A 13,074-nucleotide genomic window follows, 5' to 3' on the forward strand; every position below is an offset into this window, starting at 1 on the left:
TACAGATATTTTTTATATTATAAAAAAAAATTGTCCATCAATGGTGGCAATCAGTAGGCTAATTTCTAATGAAGAGACCAATTTATATGACAGATTTTAATATAGGCTTTTATACATATGTAAACATAATTTAATTACCATTATAACTAGCTGTCTCACAAATTTTTGTTCACTCAGTGTTTTTTTTATTTTACAGTGGGGTAATTTTGGTGCAGTAACACGAGATGGCTTGATTTCAAACTTTGAATTGAATAAAAAAATGACAAGTAAGCAGTCAGTAATAAAATAAGAACAAAGAAATTAATAATGATAGCACAAATAAATAACGACAGGCCTTCGAATTAAATAAATTGCTTTTTAGTTTTTCAGGTAGGTCTAACAGCAGGGTTCAGATATTTAACTTTTTTATTTTTTTTTTACCAATTATTGCCGCGGCACCCCGGTTGGGAAACACTGATCTAGAGAATTTCCCCAGTACCCCATCCCTGCATCAGCTGTGTGATTACAGTAAATGTACAGATCAGCCCGAACCAGCACAACAGGAACAACATGCAGAGCTTGTGGTCCAGGAGGAATTATAACTAACTACCTACCTAAATGCATAACTTTCCTAGCTCCGATTACCCTAAAGCCCAACAAAAGCCTGGTTTCACAGTCAGGGCTCTGACTAGGGATGTACCGATTACTGGCTTGATGTGATAAATCGTGATAAAACACCCCACGGTTAGTATTACCGTTTCATATTTTAATTATGAAAGCATAACGAAACTGCGCGACTCGTTTGAGCTACACAGCTCTTAGAGTGTGGAACCTGGTTTATACTCGCCGCGTCAGGAGCTGCATTTCTGTTGCATGTGAGAAACATCAAACGGCAAATGAAACTGAAAGCATAACAAAACCGCGCGACTCGTTTGAGCTACACAGCTCTTAGAGTGTGGAACCTGGTTTATACTCGCCGCGTCAGGAGCGCGAAGCTGCGTGCAGCAAAAATGACACGAATATTGAGGAAGCGATGGATGGTTTTCATGATGAAGTAAAGTAAAAGACCGCTTCTTAAACCAAAGGTGAACATGTTGGTATTCTTGTGGGACAAAAACATGCAAGGACCGTTACCGACAGCAAGTTTAGTTTTACTTTTCTTCTTGTTTTCATTTTGAAAAGCTTATCTTTGCGGTTTACCTCACGTTATGCTATGGAGGCTCTCTTTATTTATTTGAATCCTCAGTGTTTGCTAAACGTTCTGTAATTTATTAGTCGGTATATAATACAGCATGTGGTGTATGCCATGCCTCGTCTTATTCGTTTTTGTTAATAAACGTTTTATAAGCTAGTTTGTCATTGTATCTTACTGTTTTATTGTTGTTATGCTTTTTAATTAAGAATAACAATGAAGCCATCTTTTGTTTTCGTCTTAAAAAGTGAAAGGTGTGTAGATCAAAAAACGGACCGAATTAGCATGCCCTGCTGTAAATTTTGACCAGTTAATGAAAAACAAGCTTATGTGGATTCTACACATTTAAACAATAAGGTATCTAGTATTATTTATGGAGCAGATAAATACATATAATCACTTATTAATCAATTATCATTTTGACTTGACCCTTTTCTTTATTTAAAAGCTGAAATGTGAGGTTTACCTTTTTATGAAACTTTTTCAAAGCTTTATTTGAACATTTACATTAGATATTTGAACACGCTATTAGATAAACTGTTGTCAGTCATGTTGTCATTTAAAATTATCGGCCGATATGAGCCTGCCACCGATATATCGGTATCGGCGAATATGCTGCCGATACGAAATTTTTTTTTTTACAGAACATATAATGCAGATAAAATGCTTGAAATTACTAAGTTTGTCCAGCAGAGCGCGCTCCATTGTTTGCTACTGGCGACCTGGATAAAACGCTTTAAAGCTTAAGTCTATGGAAAACCCTTGAAACGTTGAACGGCCATATCTCCGTAACGGCGCGGCGAATCCGCACCAAATTCGGGGGATCTCTTCAGCTCAAGGAACCCTCTCAAACGTGAATCGAGTGTACGTCTAGAGGCCCTCTTTCGAATGAGACCACCCCCGCGTGGATAGCCCCTGGGGTTTGGGAATTACGGGTGGTTAAATTTGCGGTCCGGCGCAGACCGATCAAGCGATCCCGGGGGGGCTACCGACGCGTGGAGGGTGGCGTTCGAGAGGGTTCCTCGGGTAGAAGGGATCCCCCGAATTTGGTGAAGATCCGCCGGCGCGTTCGCGAGATAGTGACACCAGTCAACACTTTCCCTTCAGTAAGGAGGTCTCTTGTTCAGGCAGCAGCATTCAAGCGTCGTCTTATTCGACCGTAAGTGCCCTGCGACGTGGACTTCACATGATATTCCGCCATGATTCCAGTTCCAAGGGAACGTACACGTTACATTGAAAGGGCATTAAAGTGCGCGAGACGTGAATTTATTTTGAATTTATTTACAGAGGTAGGGGACAGCGGGGCACAAAGTAACACTTTTTGACTTTCTTAGTTTGTGTAAATCCACATGGGGTTCAGAATATATATTTTTTTATCCACAGTAATTTTACACTTGTCTAGTACAAATATGTCACTTTGTTTCATACTTAGTGTATACGTTTTTCTTTATTTATCCTCATTGAACACATTGTAACATCTGAGGGGCACGTTGTAACTTGACCATATGACAGCTTAAAATCTTATCTGATCGAATGAAAAAAATATAAGACAAACTTAAATATTTTGTTTATGTTTATATATATATATATTTATTTTTTTCTTCCAAATAAAATAATGGCGTTTTTTTAAGAATTAAAAATAATCTGATTTTGGAGCTTGACAATGAACACTGCAACCATGCTTGGGACGGCCCACATAAACTAGCAAAAATGCTTTACATGTCTTGAAATAATAATTTCTAAACATTAAACATTGACTGTCAGTCTTTATTCACCTGTTTCTCGTTGTTTCTCATTAAAATTTATTAAAATAAATAGTGTAAATTGCATAGCTAATGTCATAGAATAGCACATTGTAATGCAGTGTTACAACGTGCCCCATCTGCGCAACTGGAATTTAAAACTGGTTAGTGTCTTCTGCTAGTAATCAAAGCATTAAAAAAAAAAACTATCTGAACTGATAAATAACAGATTGGAGATTAAAATAATAGCAGATTTGTCTAATTTTAAATGAATAATAAAAACTGAGATAAATTTACTTAAGCCAGAATTTGTATTTTACTATGGTAAAATAAATATTCAAACCACATGTGTTACAACTAAACCCCCGTTACTTTGTGCATCGCACTCCCCTATATTATGTCACACTTCACACTTCTCTAGTAAGTTTGTCTGTGTGTGAAGACAGTAGCGAAAATCCGTGAATGAATGTTCCGAAGTGAAATAAACTTCGACGGAATAAAGTTGAATGGAATTGAATTAAAGTTGAATAAACATCAACTTCACTGTTCAGTGCACTGATGTCAGACTCATTTTGGATAGTAAAGTTTGTTAAATTGTTAAATGCCCTTACATATCTCTGTCACCATTATAAGTGTTTGATCACCACATTTGAGTGATCATTCCAAAAAATGTGTTTATGTATATATTCTGTTTATGTATATACTATATTCTACATATAGTACGAGTCAAATTTTTGGACACACGAATGGGGAAAGTGTCCAAACTTTTGACTGGTACTGTACTATAATATAATATAATATACACAAAGAATACCGGCCGATATATCGGTATCTGCCTTTTTTTACTCCCTAATATCGGTATCGGCCCCAAAAAAAAAAAAAAAAAAAAACATATCGGTCGGCCTCTAATTTTAACAATACCGTGATAATACTGATAACCGTGATAATTTTGGTCACTATAATCGTGATAAGAAATTTTCATACCGTTACATCCCTAGCTCTGACTAAGCCAGGTTTAGGCCATAGTTCAATTAGGAAATTTAAGTATCTTTAGAAATGTTCCTTAGAAAAAAACATTACTGGTGTGCATCTTGAGACAAAACAATGGCACTGGTATATTTTAAGATATGTTAGTGCAAGTTTCTTTCAGTTAAAACAGTTCAGACATGCTTTTAAGTCTGGGACTAGGCTTAAGCCTTGTCTGTGAAACCGGGGGAAATCTTTCAGACACTGTTAGATTTTTTTGGGCATATTATGCCTTTCCTTTCTGAATTCAAAGTAGAATTCTCCTGCTTACCCATGAACTGCATCTCCCATTCTCGAACACTTTCCATCTGTACCGCATTCAGGTCTGAAAGATCATCGTACTCATCTCGCAATGCATCCTTCTCCAGGCAGAATGTTGCCAAACCCCGAGAAGCATCACGTCCCGCAAAGATCCCGTAGGGGCCCTCTGGAACGACAGACATATTGTGAGCATTAAGGTCAGCAATACAAATTTAGGAACTTCTCCACATCATAGATGTAGGAACCAGAACTGAAAATACAATATTGCCAGGTATTAATCAATTATTGTCTGATCTGAAATAAATTAGTGAAATTAAAACAACAACAACTATGCATTAAACAAAACATAATTTAACTTCAACTGAAGTTAAAATTAACCTAAATGTCCCTCCCACATTTCCCAAAGATTAAAATTAAAAAAATGTTACATTAAAATAAAAAATAAATTAACTCTTAATAATTATTGTCTGAAATAAAATAATGAAGGTAAAATATGCCAAGTGTTTAAACTAATAACAGCACTTTAGGGCTTTGCAAAAAATCAAATGCGATTTTCATGTGCATCTCGTCAGTAAAGCCGCTTCTGGTGATTAGTAGTAAATCTCCAGCACGTGCGTTCAGATCGCCTGCGATTTTGAACGTGATTTTGTGTAGCTTGTCAGTGAACTACGGCTCTGTGTAGTAAATGCCACTCCATCTGAAAGCACGTGGTGGAGATTTACTACTAGTCACCAGAAGCGGCTTTACTGACGAGATTCGCATGAAAATCACATTTGATTTTTTGCCCAGCCCTACAGCACTTATATAATTCTTTATAATAATGAATAATAAACAACAATTACAACTAACAATAATTAGTATTAAATATCATCAATACTATTATTATTTTAAGCAGTAGTATTAATAATAATAATTTAGAATATAAATAATATTAATTGTAATATAAATTAAATAATAATTTAATAAATAATTTTATGTAAAAAAATCCTTTGCCTGATAAAAGTGGGATGAACCCAGCTGAAATGCAATCAAAACAAAACTCTGCTGTGAACCTACTAAAAGAAAACAGTTGTGGAGTCAGTGGCTCAGACAATCCCAGAGACATGCAGGTAAACAAACAGCTACTCCAGCTGTGAGAGATTCTGTGAACACACAGCACAGCACTGAGTAAGGAAATTAATGTGACAATACACTATACCACACTAACAAGAATCAACTGCAGCTCAGGTCTCACCTTTCCTCCCAAACCTGAAACATGACAAATGAGCACAACAGACTGATGAACTTCAGTCACCTATCAAGACAAACAAATGAATAGATGTGATAAATGGAGATGACAAGAGGACAGACACATCACTGATACTTACTGCATTCAGAGTTTTACTCTATAACCTCTTGAACGGGAAGTAGAATCTATGATTCATAAATAGTATGACTGCCAAAATCCTTCCAGATCAAGCCTGATGATGACTAGGCTGCTCTGGCATGTGTAGCTTCAGTCATTTAGGTTTATTCAGAACAGAAGGCAATAGTAGGGGCAATCAGAAGGCCATCGTTTGATACTTACTTTTGGTTCATCATCTGATCTCCATGTGCAACTGCCAGTTAGCTCACACGCACTCCCTCTTTTTTTCAGCAGTTGAGCAATAATAGTCTTAGAAGAAACAAGCAGGTCCAGCTAAACATTGACCAAAAAGCAAGCTACCCTATGGTCAAGTGATAAGACACCACGTCTCCCTACAAAGTACAAACCTCTGCTATAGTCTCATGGGGTTATAAATGAATGCAGCAACAGGTAAATAAAACTGATCTCATATTCTGTCTGGGTGAAATGCTGCAAGATGCCACACGGGACTACAGGTGTCTAAACGAATGACGCACTGGTCAGAGTCTGGTCTACTGCTGACAACACACCTTGAACGCCCTGCGCTCCCCCATAAACACCACAGATGATCAGATAACATATCTCATATACAAATATAGCAGAGGGAGATGTGAGGTCCAATCAGAGGCTCTAGTTTGGACTGTGAATCAAAACTTGGTAAATGCAATCAAAGGCTGTGGCAATCCTGGTAGTTTTATGTGCATTCTCGGTTTCACTTCTGACCTGGTCTCCAAATATAGACTCCAGACAGACAAAACAGCAAATATTTCAAGTATTCTGTGTAGCAAACAGCTGTTTTGAACAGCAGCTGAAAGCCTGTAAACCACTCTTAAAGCACAGGGGAAAGAAACAAGGATTTCTCTGCAGGGGAGGGAGGAAGGAATGAAGCTCAGTGCTTGATTTCTTAACCAAGGCCACTGTTAAACTTAGCAGACCTAATATCCATCATAGCAAATCAAGCTGTTAGCGTTACGCATTTAAAATAAGCATATCGATTATTGCATGGTACAGCTGTAACTGTACAGTACATACCTGCCAGGTGTGCCAGCACAAGGCTCTCACCCTGTATGTCCACGTCACACATGGCTCTCATTCAAAAATGTGACATGACAGGTTGATGCCTGGGAAAGAGTTCACCATGGCAAAACAGAGTGAGAGAAAGCTAACCGCAGTTATGAATAAGACAAAGGGCCCGTCAAGAGGTTGGCAGACTCTGATAAGACATCAGACCACCCCATGCATCATCACAAAGGGGGTTTGTGGGAGAAAGAGGCTTTGTGTGACTTTACCTTGAACAGTGTTTACCAGTATTAGCTTTCCTCTGACCAGAGTATTGACAAGTATAATTTGGTTACCACACAAGCTATTCTCCTATGGCAAGCTGTTGTTTCTTAAAACTAACTAGTATCTGCTTGTGTTACTTTGTACTATTTATTACGAGTAATATTAATTAGCAACATGCTCTTACTATAGGTTTAGCTGCTTAAAATGAGGCATAATTTATTATTATTACTACAGCAACTACATGTAAAGTGTAACAAGGACAACATAATAAAATATTACCAGTAATCTTGATTGTATCCTTCACTATTTCACTAGTAACTACTAATTAGATGTTAGTACTTCATTATTGGTTAGTATCTATACAATTAGTCACGAGTACTTATTCAACAGATGCTAGTCACTGCTGGAATAATTACTAGTATCCAGTTGTAACATGTAACTATTCCATTACTACTAGTTAGAAAGGGCTAAAGTATGCAGACTAGTATGCATTTCAATTGTTGCAGGGTACTGACAGTTTCAGTATAACAAAAGTTACTTTATTTTAAGATGTCCTTGTTATAGTGTAGTCATACAAATAAGTACTGAGAAATATTAATAAACCACATATATTTACTATAGGTTTGTGGCTAGTTTCTTGTAATTACGCATAATGTACTGTTACTGCAATAGTAACGTGTAACAGGCAAACTGCAAAATAAAGTGCTACCGATAACATTAATGGGGTGCTAATACTTGTTTATCCAGTAGTTATAAGTGCGTATTCCATAGTACGTAAGCTTTTGTAGACTTTGCTAACTGGATACTAGTACCCTTTTCACTGCTGAAGTTAAAAAACACCGCTGAATGAGGATGTGAGGGCTCTCCTTACCGCGTCCGTAAAACTTTTTGCCGCTGGTCACGTCGAAGACCTTGGTATTGACTGCCATGAGGATGCGCGGGTTCTGCACACCGTCGTACTCGCGCAGCTGCTGCAGGGTGAAGTCGCGTCTCCTCATCTTGGGCAGCGGCGAGGCCTCGCTGCCCCGGCCCGCGTCCGCACCCGCCCTCCTCCACCACCGCGCGTAAACCACGTAACACGCGGCCAGCAAAAGCACTAAAATGCTGAGATCGAGCAGCATGCCGCTTATACCGAGACCGGTCCCCGGATCCAACTCCTCCGTCGTCCCCTGCCCGCCGCTAGTGTCCGCCGCTGCACTCCTACCGTCCCCATCGTCCGCCATACTGCAACGATAGCGCCTTCCCACCGCGCGCGCCCGCCCAGCTGGCACTCAGGGGCGTGTCTGATTGGCTGCCTGTCACCGGAACACCGCGTTGGCACCTGGGATTTGTAGTCATATGTCAAGCGTAGCGCCTACAAGACCACCGAGCGCTTGCGACCCGATGCGACCAGACAATGGCTTGAGATGATGAAAAGGCGCTAACTGTTATGATTATATTTATCAGTAGCTGACCGCGATAAAATACTAGAATATGCAGGAAATATGCTTGTAATTAGCTTGCAGCTCTAAAAGTTTCATATTGAAAACACACACAAAAAAAAAATGAACGCGAATTAAATACAAAATTAATTTAACTGCTTTAAATATTATATGGCAGGCTATAACATAACTTGTTAAATAATAATAATCATAATTTATATTTGTTGCTTTTGAAATGTAAGGCATTTGCAAAGGTAAAACTCATTTTAAAAAGTGATAAAACTGCATTCAATGTAGGAATGCACCTTCTGTAAACTTGACAGCAAAACAAGGTCACCATGCATAATTGATTCTGAAACTACTAACTGCAGAAAAAAAGAGAAAGTTTAAAAGAAAAACAAAAACAAAAGTTCTTATGGAAGTTAACCTGTCCAGAAAAAGCACCTTGTACAACACAAAGATATTTCTGGTTCACTCTTCAGTTTGTGAATGCAACGGTCTGACAGTTGGTCTTTGCCCTAACGGTTTGACTGGCTCACTTCCAAGGTTACGGTGTAAAACGTAAGCCTGCACCAGCACTAAGAATCTGTTCATAGCTCCAGAGTTAGATTCACACTCAAATACTGTATATAGTGTAGTAAGAGGTTCATTTCTTTGGCTGTTGGGCATCTTTGCTTTTGCTCGTCGCCGCCTCTCCTTTACGAGCATCTGATGAGGTATTCTTCTTCACATTCTCTTTGGGTGGGGCTTTTGTAGACGGGTCATTAGCCGTGCTGCTTTCGGCGGACACAGGTGCTGGTTTCTGACTGGCTGTGACTGGCTTGGCTGATGGTTGATTGGTGGTTTTCACTGTCGTTGGGGCAGCGGCCTGATCCGCTGTGGTTGTTTTTGCCATCACTCCTGCGGTTGGTTGATTGTCTGAAGATGTCTTGACAACTGGGGTCTGTTTCGATGATGATGTCGAGTTGTGCCGCCTACGTTTCACCTCGTCCCCTGTGGAGGACGAGTGTGCTTTCCTCCTTACTCCTTCCTCTGGCATTGGTGGCTAAGAGAAGGGAAATTACACTTGGTTTAGAGTTCAACAGACTAATATTAACCGTTAGAAAGTGATTAAATGTATATTGACTAATCCTATTAACCCTATAAAGCCTACTATATAATACATGATATACAAATTTCTAAGGCCTATAAATTATCCATATGATCAAAACTTTGCTGAAAAAAAAAACACATTTACTACATGCCTTCTGATCAATAGTTTATACTATTGATTTTTACATTATTTTTTTAGTAAGTAAAATGCCTTTTAGTATAATTCTAAAAACACCCCCCTTCAGGTCATGGTACATGTGTCTTTTTGCTGTAAAATCTTTACTGATTTTTATAAAGTAAACCTAAGAATTATTATAATAATATATTGTTAGTAATATTTCAAGATAAACACTTACTGGACTGAAGCAACTTAGGTTTACTTGAATATCCATACATCATTTAAGAAAGTAAATAAATCACCTTAAAATGTAAGTATCAAATATGATATAAATACGTGACATACATACATATATATATATATACACATAGGCTTTTGAGGAATATTTATTTGTACATCTCTCATTCACCAATGTATTGCATTACTGCATTACGTTTTGTCCCCACAATAAAAATACAAAGCTGATCATAAATTATCATAAAACTGAGCATTTAAATATCATCTCACTGAAATATATTATTGGGATTATTATATAATGACCACTGTTAGTTATATCAATTTTATACATGTAATCTATTATATACTGTTATGAAATTTTATTGATTTAGATTACAAGCTGTCACAATTTCATCATACTTTTTGGCCATATATATATATATATATATAAGCAACTGCACCAAATTGCATATTTTGTTCAATTTGCACCTCTAAATAAAATTGTGACATTTTTCTTCTTTGAGTATGAGCTCCATATTCTGCTATATCATATTATGAGCCATAAAAACCTTGTATGTATAAAAAATTATGCTAAACATAAAACACACACATAAACCTTTTCATTTTAGATTTAATTTTATGTTTAAAAAACCATTTCAGATTTTTTTTTTTAACTACTATTTCGTATGTTAGGCTTTTACAGGGTTAATGTGTTATTCTGGGATCACTTTAACATGTAAGACTGATGCTTATACTCACATCTACTCTGAAATCATCGATGCTCTTGAATTTACTGAGGTATTCCTGGAGCTTGGGGTCAATGGGCTGATTCTTCACCTTTGCGTATTTCAGGAAAGCCCAGAATTTCTCCAGTCCATATAGTTGACCTACACGTATACACAAACATCAGATGCAAGCACATAGTGACACATCTTTCAGCAAAAAAATAAAAAATAAAATTAACAAAAAAAAAAGTTTACTAATAAGTTTCCACCAATGCAAAAAGTGAATTTCACCCACAAAACATCAGACACTGAGATGGTGGGTGATATGCAAAGTTAAAATGGCACAATAAAGATGTCTGACTTTGCATTTTTTCTTTTTTTTTTGGCCAAACTATGAATGTTTGACCTTTCTCATAGTCCTGGATGGTCTCCTCCTGGAAGTCCTTGAAGATATCCTGTCTGAACCTCCGCTCTAGTCCATAACTGTAGAACCGGAACAGACACTCCAGTCCGTACCTGTGACAAACATTTGAACACACATTAGGAAACTAGTGTTGGCCTTCCCAGGTAGCACAGCAGATAGTGTACAAAAACCTTATATATCCTTTACCAGTGCAATTATCAACATTGCAAATGCTATACATGCAGAAAGTCAGAGCTGGTATAGTTTACACTACAGTTTGCACTTGCCTTAAGACAGTCATTTTGTGCCTAAAAAACATGCACAAGATTTTGAAATATTATTCTGCAATGATCTGGGATCCCAGAATTTTTTTTTATTGTTTAAGAATCTGCAAGATTTGTGATGTTGATAGCATTTGGAGTTCAAGATCCTTTTGATATTGTACATGATTTTAATTAGAGCCCAACCGATATATCGTTTTGCCGATATTATCGGGCGATATGAGCCTGTCGCCAATATATCGGTATCGGCAAATATGCCGCCGATATGATTTTTTTTTTACAGAGCATATAACGCAGATAAAATGCTTGAAATGGTGTAATTACTTAGTTTGTCCAGCAGAGCGCGCGCCATTGTTTGCTATTGGTGACCTGGATGAAACGCTTTAAAGCTCAAGTCTATGGAAAACTTAATTGAAAACTTTGAACGGCCATATCTCCATAACGGCGCGGCGGATCCGCACCAAATTCGGGGGATCCCTTCAGCTCGAGTAACCCTCTCGAACGCGAATCGAGTGTATGTCTAGAAGCTCGCTTTCAAATGAGACCACCCCTGCGTCGATAGCCCCTGGGGTTCGGGAGTTACGGGCGGTTAAATTTGTGGTCCGGCGCCGACCGATCTAGCGATCCCAGGGGGCTACCGATGCGCGGAGGGTGGCATTCGAGAGGGCTCCTCGAGCTGAAGGGATCCCCCGAAAAACTCATTTTGGATAATAAAGTTTGTTAAATGTCCTGCCTCCATCATTACATATCTTTGTCACGTCATTATAAGTGTTTGATCACCACATTTGAGTGATCATTGCAAAAAATGTGTTTATGTATATATATTCTGTGTATGTATATACTGTATTCTAGATATAGTACCAGTCAAATGTTTGGACACACAAATGGGAAAGTGTCCAAACTTTTGACTGGTACTGTACTATAATATACTCAAAGAATATCGGCCGATATAGCAATATTAGCCTTTTTACTCCCAAATATCGGTATCGGCCCCAAAAAAACCCATATCGGTCAGGCTCTAATTTTAATATTGCATTATGAGTTTTGTTGGTTCAAAAAATAAGTTAAATAGGAGTCCAAGCCTTCAGCATTCAGGATTTAGTACTGAAAATATGCACAACTGCAAAAAACAACTAATACAAACAATCAGTGCGTAAATAACCAGAAGAGTTTATGCATCCCTGTATAGGAACAAGACAGACCAGAAAGAACAATGTTCAGACTTGTCAGCCATTTTAATGTGAGTGTGTTTGTATGTTGTGTGCTATGTAGGTCGAACATGAATGCCAGCTGTAACTCTCTCTCATGAGATATTGCTATGATAGCCAATATTTCATTCATATTTTATTATTTTCAAGAATAGAGATGAACCATTTTTCAAGCCTTCTGTAGCTTTTTCTGTAAAACAAATCAAAATCGGGAGAATTTTGAAGCATCTGTAATACCTATGTTTATACCACTGGTTATGTATATAGTCTGAGGGACTCATGAGCAGAAACATTTATATTTTCGGTATGTCATTTATGCACTCTCTTGCCAAACTGGAGGCACTTGAGAAGGGGTCAAATTAACTTGGTTGACTTACTTCCTGGCTATTCTGGAATTAGCTGCCTGAATTCTCAAAGGCTGATAACTTCTTCAGACAGAGTCTGCAGATAAAACAGAATTCAGGACTAAAACTCTTACCTGTAGTACTCCTTGGCATCCTGTAGGGCAAACTGCTTGAACTCCTCGTACATCTTCCTGTTGAAGTTGTCTCTGAGGAAGAAGGACCAGAATCTGAAGAGGGTGTTCATCTCCTGAGACTGACCCACACCTAATCGCTTCCTCTCTGAGGAAAGAAAATACACAAAAATGAGAAATTCAAGTAAAGCAGTTATTATATATATATATATATATATATATATATATATATATATATATATATATATACACATATATATACAGCCC

General features: G+C 37.8%; 2 protein-coding genes across 2 annotated transcripts in view; both read right to left on the minus strand.

Moving 5' to 3' along the window:
* The window catches only part of LOC107582710 (membrane-associated progesterone receptor component 2), a 12,335-nt gene extending 4,181 nt beyond the window's left edge, over positions 1–8,154 (minus strand). The window contains exons 1-2 of the mRNA XM_016268653.1: positions 7,740–8,154; positions 4,211–4,366 (exon numbers count right to left, since the gene is read on the minus strand). Of these exons, the coding sequence (XP_016124139.1) occupies positions 4,211–4,366; positions 7,740–8,091 (508 nt within the window). The 5' untranslated portion in view covers positions 8,092–8,154. The remainder of the gene's footprint in view (positions 1–4,210; positions 4,367–7,739) is intronic.
* Positions 8,155–8,505: 351 nt separating this feature from the next.
* The window catches only part of LOC107582702 (la-related protein 1B-like), a 43,387-nt gene continuing 38,818 nt past the window's right edge, over positions 8,506–13,074 (minus strand). Inside the window, exons 17-20 of the mRNA XM_016268643.1 lie at positions 12,811–12,955; positions 10,847–10,956; positions 10,475–10,602; positions 8,506–9,334 (exon numbers count right to left, since the gene is read on the minus strand). Coding sequence (XP_016124129.1) covers positions 8,936–9,334; positions 10,475–10,602; positions 10,847–10,956; positions 12,811–12,955 — 782 coding nt within the window. The 3' untranslated portion in view covers positions 8,506–8,935. The remainder of the gene's footprint in view (positions 9,335–10,474; positions 10,603–10,846; positions 10,957–12,810; positions 12,956–13,074) is intronic.

This window comes from Sinocyclocheilus grahami, unplaced genomic scaffold (genome assembly GCF_001515645.1).
Source record: "Sinocyclocheilus grahami isolate Dianchi unplaced genomic scaffold, SAMN03320097.WGS_v1.1 scaffold4.1, whole genome shotgun sequence".
Classification (NCBI taxonomy): Eukaryota; Metazoa; Chordata; class Actinopteri; order Cypriniformes; family Cyprinidae; genus Sinocyclocheilus; species Sinocyclocheilus grahami.